The sequence below is a fragment of the Micromesistius poutassou genome, assembly GCF_964030765.1.
Source record: "Micromesistius poutassou genome assembly, chromosome: 9".
Classification (NCBI taxonomy): Eukaryota; Metazoa; Chordata; class Actinopteri; order Gadiformes; family Gadidae; genus Micromesistius; species Micromesistius poutassou.
In genome coordinates, this window is record NC_140279.1 from 20168295 (window position 1) to 20191638 (window position 23344).

Here is a 23344-nt window from a genome sequence, read left to right on the forward strand (position 1 = left end):
TGCCTCAGTTCCAACAAACCCGCCTTATCATGTCCGGGGACAGGCCCCCATGGTGCACGATAAACAGTCAAATTCATCTTCAGATTACATACTTACTTACATACTGTACGTATATTTGGGCTCTGTGGGCCACTTTGTACATACCTAGCTCTCATGCGCACGCATGCACACGCACACACATGCATGCCACGGTCAGAAATGGATGGCGGTTTGGGGCATTTTGCCACATAAAAGTTTAAAAAAAAATTGATGACTGATGCTTTTAAATGCCCCTGTAACGTATGTTTTACATCATTTGCAAAGCTGTTCTGGTTTTATAATTTTTTTAATTGGAGTCATTAAATATCGTTTTGTCATGCATCTTCCCCAACATTCTCTCAAATTGCCCTGGAAATAATCAAAAACGCCCAAAATGAATTACAAAGGGGCAAAAAAGCCCATTAAAAACAAAAGTGAATTTCCTACCCTGGTGCACACAAACATGTAAACACACATACATACGCACACGCACAGACACAGACACAAGCAGAGGCACACTTGTCTTTGTTCGTCTTCTTGGTAGCTCCCTCCCACCAGGCTTTTTTTCTGCAGCAGCTGTCTCCTGTGGCCCCTCTTGTCACGCTGTTCAGACGAGGAGCCTCTTTCCTCTAACACATACACACCTGGTAGCTGTTTACCGCACTGTCCCTCCTCGTCCGTCCTTTCCCCCCTGCCCTCCCACCACCAGCCCTCTGCCCCCGGTCCGTCTCCCACCCTCTGCGTACCCTAGCCTGGGTACAGAAAAACGCTCTCAGGAACATCCCTCAACCTGAGCAGCCCACAGGCACCCACCATTAGAAACCACATCCACCCACCTCTCAAACCACACACACACACACACACACACACACACACACACACACACACACACACACACACACACACAGTGTTACCGCCCTGCCACGCCCGCTCTAACAGAGGGCGTTCATTTCTCCCCCCCCCCATTCTCTCCCTCTTGCGCTTCATTCTTGTAGCAAAACCATCTTGGCCTCTGCCCAAGCCTGCATTAAAAAGCAGATAAAGGGATTTACAAATGAATATATATTGTCTTTCATATATTTTGTCTTTCATCCTTTGGGGACAATGTCCTTACTTAATCCTTAATTGTGGTGAGAGAAAACGGCCAGATAAATGTAGCCATATGTTATAATCTTGATGACAAAAGCCCAGAATGTCTTTGTGCAAAGCAAATTTCTATAATTGAGCAGTATGCACTCCATCCAGTGCAGATGTAGCTAGAGGATAAGGCGGTGTTGTCCACATCCTGTTCTGCAGCCATGTGAGCTGCCCTGACTCCTGGCTCCATCTGTCTCTGTTTCAATGTAAATCCTGGATGTTGGATGTGAGGAAAGCGGAGCGGGCCTGGCGTCGCTTCCGAAGTGTCTCTAAATGCTTCCATCGTGCACACTCTTGTTATGGCAATCTGGCTGTGCCCGATCCAATTATACACTGTGGTGATCTGATTTCCTGTACAACGCCGTGCCTGCCAAGGTCAATACAATTAGCGGCAAATTGTGTCTGTAGGAAAATAACTTTGTCAATGCACACTGATCCCGGTGTTGATACGCTGTGTCAGAGCAACATGTGGTCACAGTTAAAGGCTCAGCGCAACCCACTCTGGGATGAATCTGTTAATTATTACCAATCAATTAGCAAATTATTAAGGTGTGTGTGTGTGTGTGTGAGGCAGAAAGGGACAAAGGTTGAGTATTGCTTAGTATTGGCGTGTGTGTGTGTGTGTGTGTGTGTGTGTGTGTGTGTGTGTGTGTGTGTGTGTGTGTGTGTGTGTGTGTGTGTGTGTGTGTGTGTGTGTGTGTGTGTGTGTGTGTGTGTGTGTGTGTGTGTGTGTGTGAGAATTGTGGTTATCTGTGATATAGTGTATACAAACGACATTGGGGGATGTGTGTGTGTGTATAAGCAGAAAGTAGGCAGGTGTGTGTGTGTGTGTGTGTGTGTGTGTGTGTGTGTGTGTGTGTGTGTGTGTGTGTGTGTGTGTGTGTGTGTGTGTGTGTGTGTGTGTGTGTGTTAGGGGTTGACGACCTTATGGGGAACAGGAAGCCCACCACCCTGCAGAGGAGCATCAGCCCCAGGAAGTTTGCAAAGAGAGAGGCTCCTTTTTTACACAAACACAACACACATATTTAAATATGTCATTCCATCAATTAGTTTCGACCAACAATGCAGAATACTCCACTGCAATAGAACACGTGCGCACACACACCCAGCCACACACACGTCCTACACCCACAACCACGCACACCCACAGAACATCGTGCACGTTGTCGGTTCACCCCCATGATAAATCTATGCACATGCACGGTCTTGGTAGCACGGAGGACGCCATGTTCAGCCTTGTGACACCTGGATCAACAGCAGTTCTCAGGCCTGTAAAAAGAGCAGAGGAGCTGCTCCTGGAATGAGAGGACTGTATTGTCCCGCCAGTGGGGTCGCGTGTGCGTGGGCTTATGTGTTGACGTGTGTCTGCACTCTCTTCAGCGGGCCTGTATTGCACCTCTCTTTAGCCTGACTCATTTTGGGGTTTCTTCAGAAATCAAATCTGCATGCGTGTGACTGGAGGGCCAAAGAAACAACGTCATTGCAAACCCATTCGGCTTGGGTCTTTTGCAACGGCGATGTGTGCATATACAAGTGTAAGTGAGTGCGAGTGACGCGTGTGTAGGAGAGCTGGCAGCCGCCTGGCGCTGGGGTTGCAATAAGGATACATAGGCGGTGTGTGTGTGTACTGTAGCGCGGCTCCTTCAGTTTTTTGCTGGGTAGTAAGACGTACGAGTTTCGCTTTTGCATCACCATTAATGCACTTCCTCTCTATGCTATTTTCTTGGGAATCATTCCACCAGAACGGGGGAGTGGGATTTGCTGTTGGGATGAGTCCATGTCGTTTTAGTAATCTTATATCGCCATCTAGTGGCACCTCGCTGCACCTCGCTCAGTGATCGGTATAGGGTCAGATGTTTCCCGGAGCCCAGCGAGGGCGATCCAAAAGCAGGCTGACACCCCGGTGTGCACAAACAGCCCAGTTCCCCCCTAGCCTACCCTCCAAGCCTCAGGGTCGAATCAGCGGGGCGTTCTCTCAGCGGCTTGCCAGAGGAGAGGCCGGACCAGAAGACAAATAAAGAGAGGTGGGGAGTGCCTGGGGAGGTCTGTTTGGTGTGAAAGCCTGCCGAGGCTCAGCCAGGAATGTGGAGTTATGAAACGGAGATATTTGATTATTTGATATCCAAAGTATGTTATCTTATTGCTGCGAGTTCACTTCTCAAATTAAGTATTTCTCTCTCTCGTGCGCGCACGCGCTCTCTGGCTCTCTGGCTCTTTCTCTCTCTCAGTGGGCGTCGGGGCTTTGGACCTCGACGGGGATACCCGACCCTCGGCTCTGAGGATGAGCCACGCGGCCTCGTTGAAAAGGGGGGGCAGCCTGCGTACGCCACGTCCCAGCAGTGAGTACCTGTTTTCAGAACTTGTGTTTGGACATACAAATGCACTGTACTGCATGGCAGGCATACACAGTATACTGTATAGATTGTATTTTTGTTCAATAAGGGGTCTGTGTGTGTGCGCCTGTATGCGTGCCACAGCCTGGCGTTTTGAGACCCCCCAACAGGTGCAGTTTGTGGAGAAGCTGTCGGACGTGGTCATTGGTCAGCTGCCTAACTTCTGGAAGCTCTGGATCTCCTACGTCAACGGGAGCCTCTTCAGCGAGGTTAGGCCCAAGTGTCTTGATTCATGTGAAGAAATCCATGCCAGACTCAACCAATGGGAAAGCAATGAATGAATGTCAGTATATGATGACTGGCCAATCAGTATGTTCAATGAGACACTCTATTCAACGTACAAGCCAAGTGTGAGGATTGAGGACTGGTAGTGCCTTGCAAGCTACAAGGCACTACCAGACTCCTCAACCCAACACATTCTGTCATGTGATTAGGGACCAAAGGCTCGTGCAGCTTATGGAAGTTAATCATGGCTCCGTTCCATGTAGTTATGCCGTTAACATCATCACACGCTGATAATGTGGCAAACCTGACTGGAATGAATCAATGGTAGTTGTTTCCATCCTGCTATGACTTTTCACACCCTGAAACTGTTTGCAGACTGGAGAGAAGTCTGGCCAAGTGGAGAGGTCCAAGAAGAATGCCCGGCAGAGACAGAATGATTTTAAGGTGTGTTAATTCCCAAAGCATGTTCAGTTTCTCTATCACCTGTTTCTATAACAAACACAACCTCGTGTGTGTGTGTGTGTGTGTGTGTGTGTGTGTGTGTGTGTGTGTGTGTGTGTGTGTGTGTGTGTGTGTGTGTGTGTGTGTGTGTGTGTGTGTGTGTGTGTGTGTGTGTGTAGAAAATGATAGAGGAGCTGACCCACCGGCTGGTGAAGCTAGTGCGGGGCGCCCTCCTGCCGGCCACGCTGCCCCCGGGGGAGCTGGGTCTCAACGGGGGCTGGGAGAACAAGACGGAGCTCACGGGCCTCTGGGTCACGCAGGTCATCCACACCGTCAGGTACGGCACCGCCATCACTGCGTGGAAACGGACATGTAGTTGCTTTTCTGTTTCCACTTTACCTCATCCATCCCGCCAATGTTTTGTTTTATATATATATATATTTTTTTAAATATATATATATATATTTTTTTATATATATATATATATATATATATTTCCAAAATAACAGATTTTTGCGATTATTCCTAATTGTCATTAAAGTGTAAGTAAGTCCTTTTTTAAGCTGGAGAACTTCTGCATAAGAGAAAATAAAAGTAACTTATAAAGCAGTCGTTTATGAAGCGGTCGTTTATGACTGTCCTTACAGTCATAAAGGTTGTAGATAAACGACAGAGACATTGGGTGCCATAGGACCAGATGAGCTTGAGCTTCTGGAATTCAAAAGGGATTCCCCCCCATTTTAAAACATTAGATTTTATCAAAATAACACTGAAACGTTTTCTCCTGAATGAAGTGATTATGGGGCTTTACCTACCCTTTAAGAGATGTAGCCATTTCTGTGACTTTGGCTCAATGAACCATCTCTCTCTCTCTCTCTCACTCTTCTGCCTCCAGGTGTTGCCACGACGCCCTAGCTACTCTGGAGATCCCCAATGATCTGCTGCAGGTGATCCAGGACCTGCTGCTGGATCTGAGAGTGCACTGCCTACTGGTCACCCTGCAGCACACCACGGAGGGTGAGGACCGCCTACACACTGGGTCATTTGTACTGGGCCTCAGCGGCTGGTTGCTTACACAACTATTGGTTATTTAAAGAGTTAATAATAAAAGGGATCATAAAATATTACAGAAAATGAGTTAACCCCAATGTCGTAAAGGCTATCGTTTTTCCAACTATTGTTCACAGTGATATAGGGTTGTTTGTATGCGTTACGCATGTATGTGCCACTGAGTATAAAAATGTAAAATCTAACCACGTGTATTGTTTGGAAACTTTATCCATGACTTGAAGGGAAGTTGATGGGATGATTCTTGTTGTTTCCCTCTTCAGATGTGAAGAAGCTTGCTGAGAAAGAGGACTGGGTGGTTGATAATGAGGGCCTCACCAGCCTGGTAAGGTCACCACATCAGACAGCACACTGAGAACCAGAGAGTACTTATTACAATAAGGCATGTTGTTGTTCACTAACTCAATGAGTTAATAATGCCTTTGTCATCCCATCATGATAAGTTGTATTTATTCTTTTGATCATCTAAATAATTTAGATAATCTAAACTTTTTTAGATATTAGTTTTGTGCAGCATTTCTCATTTCTCATCATTTTTATCACAGTTGACTACCATTTCAACATCGCAATGTTGAAACACTTTTAATTTAAAAGAATGTTGATTACATTTTATTGTAAAGTAACTACTAATAATAAAATCTTACTAACACATTTAAGCTTAACCACTTGCATGAATGACCTATAAAGTATGACCTACTTTATAGGTCATACTTTTTTTTTTTTGAATGTAATTATCAAAATTACTATTGAATCTTCTCAAAACTCAAAAAAGGGGCAAAGCAAAAGCAATTGACTTTAACATTGCATGTGCAAGATTTCAGCCTTCCAAGATAATGTCCCTGTGCCAACGCATCCACTGAGAGCCAAGACATTTCTCTATATTATATATATTATATATATTATTATTATTATATTAAACAGTTTGTTTTGTGTGGAAACAGGAAGAGTTACCTTTTTTCTTAATTATGCCTCTGAGGCCTAACACAGATCAATGCTGTTTCTGTTCATCTGTTTGTTGTTAATGTCCTCCCTGCTGGTGCTCTTTGTGCCTGCTGTACTGTGCAGCCCGCCCAGTTTGAGCAGTGCGTGGTCCAGATGCTACAGTCACTCAAAGAGCCCATGGAAACCAAACCTGGGGAGATCAACGTAAGATTACCACAGATGGTTCGGAGTATCTTCTCTACTAATCATCCTGTCTTCATCATGTTCATCCTCCGTCTCTTGACTCTTTAATGATGTTTAAGAAAGATTCAAAATCTTTGAAGCCAGTAGCAAATACCCAATAGCTGGGTGGAGCCCAAGTCTTTTTAAACTGAAGCATCCACCCGACTCTTATCTCATGCCTCAGGTCAGGAACAGCCCCGTTCTAAACCCAGTGTCGGTTCCATGTGTAACTGTTTGTGTCTCCTGCAGGTTCTCCAGCTGGATCTGGCCCAGGACCGTGCATCAGAGCTCTGCGTGGTCATCATGAAGGTAGGCCGTCCGCCCCGCCTCCTCCTAGCCATGCATACAGGGTAGGCCGTCCCATTCATGCATCCCATATGTTAAACAAGCTGCCTGCCACCCGCGTCCCACGTAGAAAGCTCTCCTTAGGCCGCCCAGATTACGATTGGAACACAGCCATAGTCTTGTTAAGGGGATTCCTATTAAAGACCTACTGCTCGATGATCAATACAAAGCCGCCACAAACGGGTCTCATTAATTCGTGAGACTGGTTGAAAACTAAAGATAGGCTCTTTTATGAGGATGTCCTGCCATTCAAATGACTACTGCGTCCCATGTGTGAAATTCAGGCCTTCATCAGCTGCCTGGAGCAGCTGAGTATGAAGACGGACAGCGACAGTTCACAGTGAGTGCCCCCGTGTACATCCCTGTCTGTATTCACATGTACCTTTGAGTGCAGTAGGATCACAAACATGACAATCTAAATGTGTGTGTGTGTGTGTGTGTGTGTGTGTGTGTGTGTGTGTGTGTGTGTGTGTGTGTGTGTGTGTGTGTACTATCAGCATGTCGGTGGACCTGGCCTCTCCGAACCCCTTCAGCAGCAGTCAGGAGGAATTCAGTCCCACTCCGGTGAGTGTCTGGGGGTTCCTCACCAGTGTGCTTTGGTCTGTGTTTCCTGGTCGTTGCATTTCGTGTAAGAGGCAGAGCGAAGGGCGACGGAGGAAGGTGGGGGAGGGGTGGAGGGAACATCGGGGCACATGGTGTTTCTGGTAAGGGGAAGTCGATGGAGGTGGGGGTTTCCCGTGGTCTCGTACCGGAGCAGGGGGGTGACAGCACCAGCCGGGCCGTGTTGTGAAGGTCTGACACTCAGCTTTTTCCTCACCTTACCGCCCTCCCTTTTTATAGTCAACCTTTGTATGAGGTGCTGTCTCTGACAAACTATTTAGTTTATCAACTTATTCAACCACACCATTAAGTCAACCATCAGTCATACGATCATTTTTGTCATAAGTGTGGTGTTTGATATGAAAACATTGAGGTTTATTTTGTTTCTACGTATTATAGTTGACATTTGGAATCGAGAAATACCCCTAAACTGTAATCTAATAAACTGTCCAATCCTCCAAGTAGGCCCAGGGTTAGGGCCTACAGCAGTGCTTTATTTGGTGCAGTCACAGATCTAAAGTCAGTTTTAATATACTTTATACTGTCTAAGGGACATTTTGAAACGAGAGACCTATGTGGTTAAACTGCGTTGTTAGTTTGGCTTTTGTTAAGCTCAGGGTACTTTGTAATTGGCCTATTGTGTAGCAGTATGGAACAGGCCATGGCTTTATAGAGGGGGGGGCTGCTGCATGTCTACTGGGCAGGTGTACACCCCTGGATACACAGGGCTCATACCCGTCATTGTGTCTTTCTTTTCGCTTTAATTCAAAGCGTGAATATGTGTTGAATATCTCTTGAATATCTCTGAATAACTCTTTTAACAAAAATAACAAATACTGATTTTGAAATGTGTGACGCCACAAAATATTAGCTATGCTGCTATACATCACTTTCCGTTTTGATATCTGGCATTCCTCCTGGCGTGCAGCCATTATTGGGACTAATTAGTAGACTATGGAGGGGTCAGGCCTCCATTATGGGGACTAATCAGTAAACTAGGGGTCAGCCCTAGTTTGTTGAGTAAGCATGTCAATGTCACTGTAAATCTCAGCTCTCTGGCCCATCTGTTTGTGCTTTTGTCTCTCTTTATACGTGTGTGTGTGTGTGTGTGTGTGTGTGTGTGTGTGTGTGTGTAGGAACAGCGTCTGCTGATCATCCTCAGCAACTGTCAGTACCTGGAGAAACACACCTTCATCAACCTTGCCGAGCACTTTGAGAAGCATGGCTTCACAGGCACAGAGAAGATCACACGGGTTAGTGAGTGATCAAAGGGGTTGAATTGACCGCAAATTACCTTGAGTCTTTTGTCTTGTATAGCAAAAGAAATGGATCAAAAACGCATTTGTGATGACGACTGTAGGTGTGACCCGACGTTTGCATTTGGAGCTTGCGGTTCGGTGCTTCGTGGAAATCACTTTGGTTTAGATTGGTGGGAAATGCTCTGTGTCATGTTGCATGTATGTTGCATATGAGATGGCATCGCTCTGCCCAGCAAGGGCATAAATATTACAGTCATGTAAGTCAAATTGAGCTAAAGGTCAGTTGAAACTCATTTCCTTCAACTCCCATTTCTCTTCTCTCAAAACACACTCATTGACACTGCACGTATCAAACACAAAAACATTATGACTAATGGGTGATGAATCGCACAGCAAAAGTGAAAGAGTCTGTTTTGCCTTCTGGTCAAAGCTTATTTGAAAGTAGTTATTTCATTTTATACCCTAGCATTGATTGATCCCAATTGGTCAATAACAAAGGGTGTGCATTATTTTTCAACAACAGGACACCTCTGCCAGTGTGTGAATAAATTGCGCTACAAACCCAACATTAAAAGTGAAATATATCCACCAGAGGTTTCATTGACAACGAATGTGGTCAAAGCACCGTGGAACTCGTCAGTAGGCCACGACCCCAGTTCCCGCACCGGGCCTGACCACGCCCTGGAGTTTTTCTAAAGTCACTGAATCACGGCCCCAAGTGGCTTATTGACATTATAAAATGGTTTCTTAAACAGTTACTATAGACTACCTAGAAAGACTCAGATAAAATATACATCAAATATAATAATAATTTATTGAAAACAAATAATCATTCTTCCTCCAAGCAATATAGTTCAGCAAATAGGTGTTCAGCAAATAGGTGTTGCCAAGCAATTCAGATAGCATACTTAGAAATTTGCGTTGCAGTAATACTAAAACTTAATGTTAGGCACTCACAGGTGTGTACTTATTTTACAATAGCTTCAAGCCAATAATATTATCGGTAACATAATACGTAAGGGATAATGTATAGAACGCCGGTCATACGCTGGGGTTGATAAGTTACCTGCTTATCAGAGTGCAGAGTGATACGAAAGACGTGAAAAAAATCCACTTTCCTTGACAGCGGTCATTATATGCTTGGCAACGGTCATTATTGAAAAATAATTCACCACCGGAAGTCGGGAAGGCCCATGCAAGTGAACGGAGCGTTCCACAGCATTTAGAAGAGCCGTGTAATAAATATAAAATAACTAATGGTAATTAATGATGCACTGATTGATCGGTCATCGTTATCAGCCACTTATGGAAACTGTCAGAAAACCGTCCTAATTAGTCCAAACTTATCTCCGTAGTGCTCTGCGTTTACATAAAGTTTAGTCTTTTTTTAAAGGAACAACCGCATTTCCTTCAGCTCAACAAATGAACAATAATTCTACAACAATTACTAAAAACCGTTATTATCGACAAGCAATGATTTTCATATGAAACCTCATATTAATATATATATATATTTCACTATACAAAATAAAAACGGTGGTCGGAATCGTATCGGCTGATCACACATTAAAAAGATGGGGATCGGCCTGCATCCCTAATGGTAACTAATGTCTAGTCATTGATGGCTGCTGCGGTACAAATGCAATAAAACTCACATATTTGGTCTTGAATATATGTGAGGGTCACGTGAATAATGCATCTGGATGCATTTTTTTTTATTTGTTTTTAAAATTTTATTTAACAATTAGTTTTATCACTATCTCAACCTTCCTAAGGCTGCAGTTTCAGTCCTGCAACTATGGATATATCCTTTAATGTACAACAAACATTCTCTTGCTCTGCTGCAACATTCACAATCCAGACGTGTTCATTGGTAATGGTTGAGGGTTCCTCCCACACTTGGAGCCGCCGTATGGATGAAAGGTCTTTGCCTCAAGCGCGTCCTCTATGCTGCACTGAAGAGCCAGCGTTGGGTGAACCTTAACACACAGGGAGTCGGTGGGCGAGTGCACGCTGATGCTCACTAACCCCCTGTCTGTTGCCGTGGGAGCAGGCCAGCAGGGAAGCGGTGCGGGACCTGGACCAGACCCTGTTTGACGCCTACATCCAGAGGAAGTCCGACCCCATCGTGGGCTCCCTGGAGCCCGGCATCTACGCTGGATACTTTGACTGGAGGGACTGCCAGCCACCTACAGGTACAGTTAGAGCTACAGACACCCACGCACCAGGGGTTTTCTGCAGTAAAATGAATGCAGTACTTCATTCTGATTACCATCACAGATTACAATGACGTAAAGTTAATTTCTTCTTTTAGAAATCTCTCTTTATGGCATGGTAGAGATGGAATGTGGGATTAGGGCTGAAACCAACGCTTTAAACGTTGATTAGGTTAGTCAATTAATTAGTTAAGGACAATTGACAATTGTCAATTAATTAATTAAGGACAATTCCGGTATTTTGAACATTGAGCCCCTTTCTGGTTTGTCTAGTATGAAATAGAGCGGTTGACACCGAAATTTTGACTATCGGTCCTGTCTCGGGCATTTGGCTCATTTAGAATCGCCCTGCCTGCTTCAGAATGGCTGGCTACATGCATGCGTGCATTCGCTCGGTTCTCCGTCTCAACAGTAGGGCTAGAACCGAGTGAAAAGACTACAACCAAACATAAACAGCCCCCCTTTCCGTTTCCAGCCAACAAGCAATGAGTCTTCCAACAGAAATCAATGAGATTTACAAAATGTGATAAATGTGCAATAAAACACGACAGAAACTGTATTTCGCTACGATACTTGATTTGGAACATCAACAGACACCACTAACCACTCGGTGAGTTGCACATTTCTGAAAACAAATGTTTAAGGTTGTTTTAAGGACAGGTTTGTGAATGCCCATAGACAGCCATTCTGAATACAGGCAGGGCGATTCTAAATGAGCCAAATACCCGAGACAGGACCAATAGTTAGGCCTGTCACGATAACAAATTTTGCTGGGTGATAAATTGTCCCAGAAATGATTGCGATAAGCGATAATATTGCTGTTTTGAGACCATTTTCAACTAATATAATAAAGAATATTTAACACTGGAACTGGCAGACATTTTAAATATCCAAAATAAATAAACAAAACAACCAAAAACAATAAATAAAATTTAAATAAAAACTACATGAAGCAAACTACAACTGTCTGTGAGTGCGCACCATTTGAACTGTCCTGTTTGTTTGTCGACTAAACGCCCCAGTGATTGTGGACTGTCAGGAAGACGGAGACATCCCATGATCAGCAGGGAAAACTGCATTGGATGATTATGCTTTAGGTGCAGATGCATGTTTGTTGTATTGGCGCGTTTAGTTGCTACCGTTTTACAACAAATGCAACATACCGGCTCACAGGTTAAGTGGTTCACCGCGGTCATTGGGTTTGAACCCGAAGTGCTCCCACACAGCAGCTGTCGCGTTCGGCTTTGAAGCCAATTCCATCTTCCATCATGTTTTTCATTCCTCAAAATCTCAACTAGCGTTTTCTCAGGCTTGCTACTCCTCACGGGCGCAGACGGGCTCTGACTCTGTAACGCCAGGGCTCCGCCTCCCCACAGAGACCATGTGGCTGACCAGGACTGCCACGACTCGAGGGTTAACTCCTCATTACGCCAAGGAAGCCAGAGGGGTCTGTCGAGACCGATGCTTCGGAGTGAAAACTCTTGTCATCCAGTCTCTTTGATAGAGAGAGACACGAGAGAAAAAAGAAAAAAAAGCTTACCGGTATTTATCGTGGATGGCAAAATGATCGTCTCATTTTAATTTATCGTGCGATTAATTTATTTATTGCTTATCGCGACAGGCCTACCAATAGTCAATATTTCGGTGTCAACCACTCTATTTCATCCTAGACAAACCAGTAAGGGGGCTCAATGTTCAAAATACCGGAATTGTCCTTTGATTAACGTTTATTTTTCACAGACAATTTATTTGACAATTATTTTTCAGATGAATAGATTAATCATTTTGTTATCGTTAGTTCACAACAGATAATAATAAATAATTTAGTCTAATTTCAGTCTACAGTCAAAGATCAAATGACCCACAGTTTGAAAACTTCTGGCTGCATCATCCCAAAAAAAAAAAAAAATTCAGAAGGGATCCTGTAAAGGTGTAAGTAGGCTGTAGTCTGTGATCCAGCAGTCCTACTGTAGCAGACCATGGGCCGTCAACAACAACTGGAAGGGGCGGAGTCACGCCTCTCCTGGTTCATTACGGACATGTTTGAAACTCATTTGCACGAGTGAAAGAATCTTTCAGGAAGGCTTTTGTTGTGTGTTTTCACAGTGGACGGGCTGACATGACGTTGATTTGAAACCATTACAGATCCTCCCATGCAGTTTACTAGCGCCGGCTGACTTTGTGTTCCACCATCACGCACTTACAGGCCCCCGCCCACAGAGCCCCGCCCACAGCAACGTGATTGGGCCAAAAACATATTGAGCGATAGGAAGTGAAACATCCGGTTCCCTGTTCTGAGCTCCTCTGAGTGTAGTCCTTAATCTAGTGGCTCTAGTAGGTGGGGAACTTCTGGGCCCCGGGCTCTGTTGTGGTTCCTACCTGTTGTCATATGTCAAGAAGGAGACTTCTTTAATGTGTTGCTGTAAGCCGTGAGTCACCACCGGCCCGAGTACACCGTACCGTAGGACGCACCTGACCTTCCTCTGCTTTGTTTTGAACCTGTACTGTGGAGGCTGAGAGATGCATGTCTCTGTTTTGTGTGTGTCTGTGTTTGTCCATGTGTGTTCCACCAATTCAGCCTACTTGTGTGTGCATTTTTTATCATTGCTTTTAACAAAAGAGGAACAGTACAGGTGGATAAACCACAATTTTAGGACTTTCAGTTGAGTCAGTTCAATAGCCACAATTCCACATTTAAAATGGCCAAAGGAAACACACCTGTGTGTGTGTGTGTGTGTGTGTGTGTGTGTGTCTATCCGTCTGTAATTATTACACTGGAGACCTCCCAGTGTTCAGTATGTGGCTGAACAGAGTCAGCCAGTAGTGTCCACACACCAGGGACATCATAACATGATCCTGATCACTGTCTCTCTCTGGTCCTCTGTGTGCTCCTTCTGTCTCAGGGGTGAGGAACTACCTGAAGGAAGCGCTGGTCAGCATCATCACCGTCCACGCTGAGGTACCCGCCCCGCCCACCACACACTGTACTGCTGATCACAGACCTCACATCAGCAGCCCAACGCTTCACTTTATCCGCGCTCGTCTTTGGATAAAATGTATTTTTTTGGACAGACGATTGTGTCGTTCTAATGATGCGCATATCAATAGTGTGTTTCATCAGTTGACTTTGCATAATGTGTTCACACATGGCTGGCTTTTGTCTGTCTGTTTTTTAAACGTTGGCATATACCTTTGCCCTCCATGTCAAATGTGAAACCTCATCCTCTCTGTACTGTTACGGTCTCTCACTCTGTCTTTCACTCTCCCTCACACACACGTGCACACAGGTCTTCACTATTTCCAAGGAGCTGGTGCCCAGAGTCCTTTCCAAAATAGTTGAAGCGGTCGCAGAAGAGATGTGTCGTCTCATGCACTGTGTGCCCTCTTTCAGCAAAAACGGAGCCATGCAGGTATGAATGTCACACACACCTCTCTCAATCTCTCTCTCTGTGTCTCTGTCAGAAACAACGCAATGCTGAGCGATAACATGACCTCGGTGTGAACCTGCAACCCTTGCAGGGGCTTTGCGTTCAGCTACCTTCAGCTTCTGGAAGCACCACTGACTCTATATTCACCAGACCTTCCCTCTCCGTGTCCATCAGGCCCGTCTGGAGCTGTGGGCCCTGAGGGACGCCGTGGCCTGCTACCTGACCGCCGACAGCAAGTGAGCACATGTTCACACCTGCACACGCACACGGCCAAACATACATATGACCAGCCCTGTCACAAGCACACTCACACAAACACCATGATTTAGGAGTGTCACACATGAACCGTTTTCACCGGTCCCAGCCGACACACACACACACACACACACACACACACACACACACACACACACACACACACACACACACACACACACACACACACACACACACACACACACACACACACACACACACACACACACACACACACACACACACTCTCTCTGAACCAGATTGCTTTCACTTCCTGTTCATAAGCCACCAGCATGTAATGTAAATGTGACTCGTCGGTGTGTGCGGGCGCGCTTGCGCATGTGTGGCTTCTGCGTGTGTGCCTGCATGCTCTCTGTGTTAAGCGGGAGCGTGTCTCTGTCCTGGACCCAGTCGGCTCCAACAAGCTCTTCACCATCTGTCTGTTTGGTGGACGGACATAAAAGGCCCCATTCACGGAAGTCGGATGGCATTTTTCCGAACGTCTTTAGTGAGAGCAGAAAATGGGGTTGAGGCGGGACACGGCTTTTCTAAAAGGGGGAGGGTTTGTCGCGTTTGGTTAGCATAGAGCTTTGCCGCCGCAGCGCTAAGCAGTCAATGTAAACACGCATGGAGGACTGCAGCATAGTGGACAATAGAGTCATGTCATTGGGCCAACAAAATGTGTCAGAACCACGTAATACAGCCGTAGGCTGAAGCACTTGCACATTTTTGGCGGTAAATATTTCCTACTGAAAGATACGTACATTTAATATTTATTTATTCTTGTATTCTAAATAATGATATGGAAGTGATTCAACTCGATGTAACCCGATTCAGTCCAAGAGAGCAAACTTTTCATTTTGTGGGAGCTTCAACAGCGTAACTCTTTCTGTCTTTTGTAGTGCAAACTTCAAGCAGGCGTCGGAGCCTCTTCCTCAGCTCCACAGCGGAGCCGACAAGAAGTGAGTTGTGCTCAGCCCACACGCGCACACACGCGCGCACACACGCGCGCACACATTTTATAAAAATGTATTTTAAGGTATCTTCTCCTTTTTGTTAAACATAACGCCTCTTTATGGTTAACAGAAACAGAAACATGATTCTGATTGACTGATTAATAGGGTTTCAAAGGGGTGGTAAATTTCCAGAAACTTTCCGGTAAATTTCCATGCGAAGTTAAGCTCGGGAATTTTGGAAATATAAAAAATCTGAAAATGATGGGAATTGAGGGTTATTTAATCAACTGTATCATATACAAGCATAAATAAATATATATATATATATATATATATTTTTTTTTTTATTATTATTTTTTTATTTTTTATTTATTTTTTATTTATTTATTTTATATTTATTTATTTATTTATTTATTTATTTATTTATATATTGTTATAAGTAGACATCCATGCAAAATAACACTATTAAATAAACATGACCTACAAAAACTTAAAAAACATGATTTTAACAGATTTATTTGTAAGTAGAACTTTATCAAGTTCTAGTTATTTTATTCTTTCATTGAAGTACTAAAACATGAATTTTGAGTTAAATATGCTCTGGGCTCAAAAGTGTGGTCCAGGGTTCTAGAAGTCATCAGGGCACATGTGATGGAGGAATGCACAGTGCATGTGGGGGCGTGGTCTCAATAGCCCTGCACTAATGGTGCTATCCATTTGTTTGGTATGCCCACCATCCCAGTCGGATCTCCCAGCTTTCTTGCGGCATTGAGGCACGCCTCCTTTTCTTTGGGGATATCAAGCTCCCACTGGGGCTTCTGATGAGTCGCCAAAGATCCCCGTGACGCTTGACGAACGAAGATGGCTGCGCCCGTAGTTAACATTAGTTGAGATGTATTTTCTTTCTCTTTGTTCCACGTTGGTGTCTTTAATGTCGATGTACACTGCTCTTACACACTTGATTACGTTGCTGCTTTAATCCGGTTACCAATGTATGCATTCCACAGTGTTGCTGTGCGTGTAATACAATGTAAAGTTTTGTTTTCGAGCTGGTTTGCTAAAGAGCCTAATGTTGCTAACAACAATGACTGCTACTACTGCTGCCACCTCCAGGCGTCCGTTATTCTCCCACTCGTCCACACAAAAGACTACTGGAACACTTTTAAGGTGGGAAGAGCCAGGAAGTGACGTCACGTTCTCGTTGAGCAGGTCGGCGTACCAGCATGAAAGGCCAAATGGATAGCAGCATAAGCTGTGTGCTAGCGTGATTGAGGAATAGCATAGAGATATTCAAGTTTACTTGCATGAAATCTGGTTGTGTTAGTCAAGATTATGCAAAAATATATTTTCCCCAACTATATTTAAGTCCCCTGTTAAGAGCCAACCTTCAATTTTGTAAATTCCTGGTTTATTCCCATTTATTCCCATAAATTCCAGTTAATTCCAATGGAAAGTTTCCAACTTTGAAAATTCCTAGAATTTTGCAACCCTACTGATTATTTGCATTGCTAGTCAAACTGTTAAATGCCACTATAAACAATTGAGATGCTGGTGTCATATTCAAGATTACTTAAGGATGTTGACTAGGTGTTGACTAGGAGGTTCAAACCAAGTTCTTTCCGGTTTTGGAAAGGTCCTTTCAGGCCGTGGAAAGGTATAACAATATCTCTCTCTCTCTCTCTCTCTCTGTCCCTCTTTCTTGCTCTCGCTGTCGCTCTCTCTCTCTCGCTGTCGCTCTCTCTCTCTCTCTCTCTCTCTCTCTCTCTCTCTCTCTCTCTCTCTCTCTCTCTCTCTCTCTCTCTCTCTCTCTCTCTCTCTCTCTCTGTTCCTCTCTCTCGCTGTCGCTCTCTTGCTCTCTACCTCTTACTTTCTCTGCCTAATGTCTCTCTCCCACTTCACCTCTCTAGGTCACAGGAGGAGCTCCTCAACACTTTCAAGAGTGGCATGCAGCTACAGCTCACTTGCTTCCAGCCCTCCTCTGTTCAGCCTGTCAAGAGATAGAACCACCAAAACATGTCTCAACTCGCTCTGCTCCACTGATGTGCTAACGGAAACGATGCTCACTATAATCTCTGCTGTATCGATGTACTCAGAATAAATCGAAATCAAGTCACTTTAACCAATCTGCCTCTTGTTATTCTGAGAGATAAAGCCGTGAATGCAAATTATTTGGAAGACCACTAATTCTACTGACTTCATTTTGCAGGGAAATACAAACCAAGTTAACGTCAATTTTCACACTAGTCTTTTCCTCAGCACTCCTTTTAGGTTGGATCTCGGCATAAACTGGTTCCTTGGGGTCGACCTGTTTGTCATTCTCATTTCTCATTTCCATCTCAAATGGCCAGCATGGTCTGCTCGTCCGTCCACGCGAACAATCCAAAGCAGAATAAGACGTCTCTTCTGAACACCTTAGGAGTTGCAGTTATCTTGCCACAGGGGTGTGGTTAGGTGTGATACGTACAAGCGTACTATTCATCTATGGAAAACCTGAGCGTTTGTCTCGCAGTTCTACTGTCTGGCTGTCATCTGGGAGGAGAACGTTTGTGGGCGTGTGCGTGTACGGGAAAGCCTGAAGCCCGTTAGAGAGACAGTTAGACACCATCAGCCACATAAGTACACGCATTGTAACCCAGAAAGAATAAGATAGTGGGTGTCAAAGCAAATCTAGCAGCACAATTGTGGTCACTACACTCAGACACCAAAGGGCAGGAGGTGCCACACCTTTAGGTCCCACGAGAGAGAGAAACGAACGCACAAACCTATGTACGTCTTAAGATTGTTGCAGAAGGTCTATAGTAACGGTATTCTTACTCTTTAAACTCAAATCTCTGCAATCGTAAACACACCTTGTGTATCTTTGTGGGGTTTTTCTCAGGGGGGGGGAGGATCAAGTTGTTTTGATTCTCTGTATCTTAAGTTAACTTCCTGTCCACCCACTGATTAATTCAACAAAGGAGGTTCAAAGTGAGAAGTGTCACTTGTTCTCCACAGTTTCTCCATTTACAGTAACACAACTGAGCAGGGGACTTCTGCGTCAAAGTAGTTCTTTTTTTTTTTTTTACTGAAAAAAACCTGAGTCTAGTAATTTGCCTAGACTCAGTTGATTTTAAGTGTGGAATAAGATTTCATTGCAAATGGAAAAATATTAAATTTAATAGATTTAATGGAAGAGGTCATCGCAAGCCGAACTTGACACAGTGATCGATACATTTTCTTTTTTTGCAACTTGCTATCAGATACATATAAAATATATAAATATAACTCCCAATACCAAGCACACATCTGACCCTTTAATAAAATAGAATCCAAACACACTTCAAGAGGGGCTTGGGGGCAGAAGTGTGTACCATACAAATGTGAGCTGGTAGATCTGCTGTAAAGCTAGTGGGTAGTCCTTTAGTGGAACTTTATCTCGTTCCACACTTCTTGTTTATCCTATCAGACACATTGTACAGCGGCAAAGATTTTCTTGTTTATAACTCTTTTTTTCTTTTTGCGTGGAAGTGGAAATATTATCTACCGTGTTAGAAGAAGGCACTCTTCGGCATACAACGGAAAGAGTGGCCAACCTCTTCCTCTTCCTCCTCCCGTGTTGATGTCATCAAGGTTATAATAAATGTTTGACTAACCAGCCGAACCACACTTCCTGAAAACCTACATATGTATGAGTGTTTTTTATGCATGTTCATATGTTTTGTTTCAGCCCAAAGCATCCCAATATTGGCAGACCAAAATAAACTTTGAATTTTGGTCTAAATTTGGTCTAAAAGTGTTTTCCATATGTATACATTCTTCTTGAATACATCATTCTGTGTTGTTCTGGCGGAGCTTATTATCATTCATAACTCCCAGTCAGTGCAGCCCAGATAGCAACTGTCTATGCATCCCTGAAATCACATCTCATACAAATTAGAGAAAAAAAACAATAATACATATACATATTTAACACAACTGTTTAGTCCAAGATGTTTGGTCCATGTTTGTTGTTCCAGCACATGAAAATCACTGTTCACCGATTTTGCAAACATCAGCTCAACTTTGACCCAGTCAATCGGGATTTCATGTTAATGACATCCAAACGTGTCTGCTGCTTTATCCATCTGAAGAATCCAACATGGTGGCGGTCACTCCTGCATCGTACTGCCGCTGTGGTGGTGGTGGTGGTGGTGGTGGGAGGGGCTTATGTGTTCCGGGACACCGTGGTGCTCGTAGCCACGGTAATAGTGTCCTCCAGTCTGCTGGGCATAGTACAACAGCTGCCTCGCAAATAAGGGTTCTACCTGCATGATGAAAGGAAGCAGGAGTGAATGTGTTGGCATCAGACTGCTGATCATTCAGTGCGGACATAGGTCAACCCTGTGCATCCCATGTGCGTGCCCAGAATCGTACCTGCACGGTGAGGCTCCTTCTTGGTCTCTCTGTGTCGACACACTCGTCCCCGAAACACAGCAAGGCCTGGAAAGGAGGTATGGGCCGGCCATGGAGCCCATAACCCTGGATTTCTGAAAAGCAGGAAGTGGAAGTTTGTCAATGAGTGTTCAGCTGAACACGATCTCACAAACACTCGTAAGTAGTAACTAGTAAGGCTTTCGGGTGAAACAAAAGAGAAAATTCCAATGAAATGGCGTTGACATTTTGGGTTACGCTGACTGGAAACTCCAAGTCACATTGCACATGCAAAAGGCTGTCAAAATGCAAAACTGTGGTGCGTTGTCCTGTTGGATGTGGGCTTGAGAGGTGCCTGATGCAAAGGTCACATGACTAGTCAGCTACTTCTTCAGCTGTGAATGTAGGTAAACCTTAATTGTAAAACGCCCTCCTTCATCTTTTCCCTGCACACACTATTTAGAAACGGTTCAATCATCACGTGCACGCTGTTGCTTATACCCTCATCCCGACCTGTGAGGAAGTCCTGGGTGTCGAGCACTTTGCAGGTGACGTCTCTCTCCATCTCGTTGAGTTTCTCCTTGTAAGGGGAAACCCCCGCCTGCCAGTACACTCTCTCCTGGCACAGCCGCCGGGCGTAGAGCCCGTCTGGGGTCATCCACAGCGTCACACCCTCCGTGGCCAGAGAGCTGGGGGGACCCTCCTCGCCCGACCTCCTCTGGAGCGACTCTGGGGGCAAGGGAACCAGGTCTGGGGCCCCCGGGGATATGTAGGCCTTCTCCTCCAGGGGCCAGGGGATCAGCTGACAGCCCTTTGGGTTGGAGACGGTCATCTCCCTCACGAGGGCGTCCCGGGAGAACACGGACACATGCAGGCGAAGGTCTGGTGTAGGGAGGAACAGATAGATAGAGCTCTAAATACAACGGGACATGAAGAGTGTGTGTGTGTGTGTGTGTGTGCGTGTGTGTGTGTGTGTGTGTGTTACCAGAAAGAGGGTCTGCTGGTCTCATGCCGGGGTCCAGGGTGAACGCGGAGGGCTGGACGTCAGCATGCGTGTACGAGTAAAAGGAGCCTTTGATCTGGTATGCTGCTGGGAAACAAGCAGGGTTCACTAGGGTGCATGTAGTACACACTAGGGTGCATATAGTACACACTAGGGTGCATGTAGTACACACTAGGGTGCATGTAGTACACACTAGGGTGCATGTAGTACACACTAGGGTGCATATAGTACACACTAGGGTGCATGTAGTACACACTAGGGTGCATGTAGTACACACTAGGGTGCATGTAGTACACACTAGGGTGCATATAGTGTGTACTATATGCACCCTAGTGTGTGCTCATCTGTGGTCAGATGAGCCGGTGCTCAGATGCTCAAAGTGCCGATGCTCAGCCAAAAAGCAAATGCGTTCAGCAGTTTCAGGAGCATTTGCTCACACATTATCTAACAATGAAAAATACACCGCTCTCATGGCAAATGACGCACGCCCTTATGCACTCACTTAATGACAAACGCACTCAGTAGCTCGCTCGCACGCTCACTCATTCATTCACTCACTCACTCACTCACACACACACACACACACACACACACACCCAGCATATTGCTGGGACTGCACCCCATGACTGAAACGACTGCAGGAGTGGTGGTTTCACAGTGGGGTTGTGCTGTACCGTTCTCTATGGGGGGGCCCTGCCATGGGTGAGGTGGGTAGGAACACTGTGGGATGTGGAGCTCTGGGTGGAAGGCCTCCTGGTAGTATTCCCTCCAGCCACTCTCTGGAGTAGGCATGTAGGGGGGGATCTGAAGAGAGAGTAACAAATAGTGCGAGTATGAGCATGGGACATATTTGTAGTCACATAGCGTGGCCGTTCAGCCCGTTCAGCCCATTCAACATTTCTCTCTCTCTCTTCCTCTCTCTCTCTCTCTCTCACTCTCACTCTCACTCACTCTCACAGGCCAAGTGTAAGTCTATATGAGCAGTACCTGGCTGGGAAGGGCAGGGTAGGATGGGTAGCTCAATGGACTCAAAGGACTGTCCTCCTGTCTGGGTCCTAAAAGTAAGACATTGATTAGTTATTGTAGAACTGAATAAGGAGAAGAACTTACACAAACGTACAGACGTTCACCTCATGTTTTATAGTGTTATCTTATCATTCGGTCACTCTTGGTTCGCTGCTCTTCTAGTGAGGTTGAGTGTGTTCTCGAAGCCATATAAGTAAAAAATATAAATAAATGATTTAGCTTTTAAATGGAACATCACACCAGTATGGGCATTGGAAACAATACAAACACAGTAGTATTCATAGTGAGTCAGTCAACTTGACAAGAAATAAATGCCACATGATTAATAGGCCCTACATGAATATGCCCCCTTAACTGTGCTTGTATGCTGACATCATCCAAATCTCCCGATTTGCGAATGTGCATTCTGTCTGCAACGTACTTCTCTTGTCGCCCTCTGGGATGATACGGTACACTTTGTAAGGGTCCGAGATGTCCAGTTGGCTGCGGTCCACCAGCTCTTCGAAATCATTACTTTTGTTCAGCGCGCAACGTAGGCGCGTCTTCCAGGTCGGCGGGTCCGCTTTGTCTATACCCTCCCGAAATTTGCCCTTAAACAGAGCCCAAGCCTGCAGACACACACCAAGAGAGGGCCGGTCAACTACACGTGCCAAACACGGCCGATCGATCATTTGGCTGCATTGTCGGTGCGCCTCGCTTGCCTACCTTGAAAAGCGCGGCGTCCTCATCTCTGTTATAGTCCTGCTTCCCCGCGTGTTTCCATGGTATCCTGAAGATGCTCTTCTCATCGTTCTCCCAAATCAAACCGGGATACGTCCCACTGTCCACCTGATCTATGAGCCATTGTCGTAGTTTTCCGTTCCCGCTGCTCCCCGTCGCTGCGTAATCCGCTTCGAGGTTCATCTGTCCGTCAGTAAAGTTCTCAGAAGAACCTTTTCTGTTGTGCTATTTATTTAGTTTATTTCGTAATGAAGCAACCAATTCCAATGTTAATGCTATGCAATGTCAACCACAATAAATTATTTTACTTTCAAGAAAAATAAGTTACCAAAAAAACTTCGAAATTCGACACCAGATCAGATCATTTTGAAACCAATAAGTCTCATAAAGCCGTCGATTTGGCGAACCCTCTTAAATGAACTCTTGAGCTACAAGGGGCGGGGCAGTGGGGTTGCGATGCTGCTGAGGCACCTGCCCTTCGGTTTAATCTTATCTCCTGTGAGCTGCGCTCCTCCAGTAACGCTGCAGGGGAAAACCCTGTGTCAGGGTTGGTAGGCTAGCATTGGTCGTATTCTACATAACACCCGCACACTTGGAAAACCTTTTCAATGAAGATTGAGGCAAATGCATTTCTTTGAAATGAAGTAGGCCTAAGTAAAGTCAAATGTGTGGGCACTTGTATTATACAGTACGCCTATTTA

The 23344-nt window shown here is 45.0% G+C and overlaps 2 protein-coding genes across 3 annotated transcripts in view; one reads left to right on the forward strand and one right to left on the reverse strand.

The window, feature by feature from the left end:
- Positions 1 to 17618, forward strand: part of exoc2 (exocyst complex component 2) — a 42108-nt gene extending 24490 nt beyond the window's left edge. Inside the window, exons 12-28 of the mRNA XM_084473431.1 lie at positions 3384 to 3494; positions 3633 to 3757; positions 4149 to 4217; positions 4394 to 4551; positions 5110 to 5231; positions 5546 to 5607; positions 6348 to 6428; positions 6696 to 6755; positions 7076 to 7131; positions 7289 to 7355; positions 8528 to 8644; positions 10704 to 10845; positions 13770 to 13825; positions 14154 to 14276; positions 14469 to 14530; positions 15452 to 15511; positions 17413 to 17618. Coding sequence (XP_084329557.1) covers positions 3384 to 3494; positions 3633 to 3757; positions 4149 to 4217; positions 4394 to 4551; positions 5110 to 5231; positions 5546 to 5607; positions 6348 to 6428; positions 6696 to 6755; positions 7076 to 7131; positions 7289 to 7355; positions 8528 to 8644; positions 10704 to 10845; positions 13770 to 13825; positions 14154 to 14276; positions 14469 to 14530; positions 15452 to 15511; positions 17413 to 17506 — 1565 coding nt within the window. The 3' untranslated portion in view covers positions 17507 to 17618. The remainder of the gene's footprint in view (positions 1 to 3383; positions 3495 to 3632; positions 3758 to 4148; positions 4218 to 4393; positions 4552 to 5109; positions 5232 to 5545; positions 5608 to 6347; positions 6429 to 6695; positions 6756 to 7075; positions 7132 to 7288; positions 7356 to 8527; positions 8645 to 10703; positions 10846 to 13769; positions 13826 to 14153; positions 14277 to 14468; positions 14531 to 15451; positions 15512 to 17412) is intronic.
- A 478-nt stretch (positions 17619 to 18096) lies between these two features.
- On the reverse strand, positions 18097 to 22861 carry LOC311353388 (interferon regulatory factor 4-like). Of its 2 annotated transcripts, none has more exons than XM_084473287.1 (8): positions 22629 to 22861; positions 22345 to 22531; positions 21885 to 21952; positions 21572 to 21701; positions 20880 to 20981; positions 20408 to 20776; positions 19898 to 20010; positions 18097 to 19788 (listed from the first exon to the last, which is right to left on the reverse strand). In XM_084473287.1, exons 1-8 carry the CDS (start codon positions 22824 to 22826, stop codon positions 19633 to 19635), a joined length of 1323 nt encoding a protein of 440 aa, XP_084329413.1. In that variant the 5' UTR covers positions 22827 to 22861; the 3' UTR covers positions 18097 to 19632. The 2 variants fall into 2 exon arrangements, with proteins under 2 accessions (XP_084329413.1, XP_084329412.1); XM_084473286.1 differs by having other exon boundaries at positions 20880 to 20984.
- Positions 22862 to 23344: the final 483 nt, after the last annotated feature.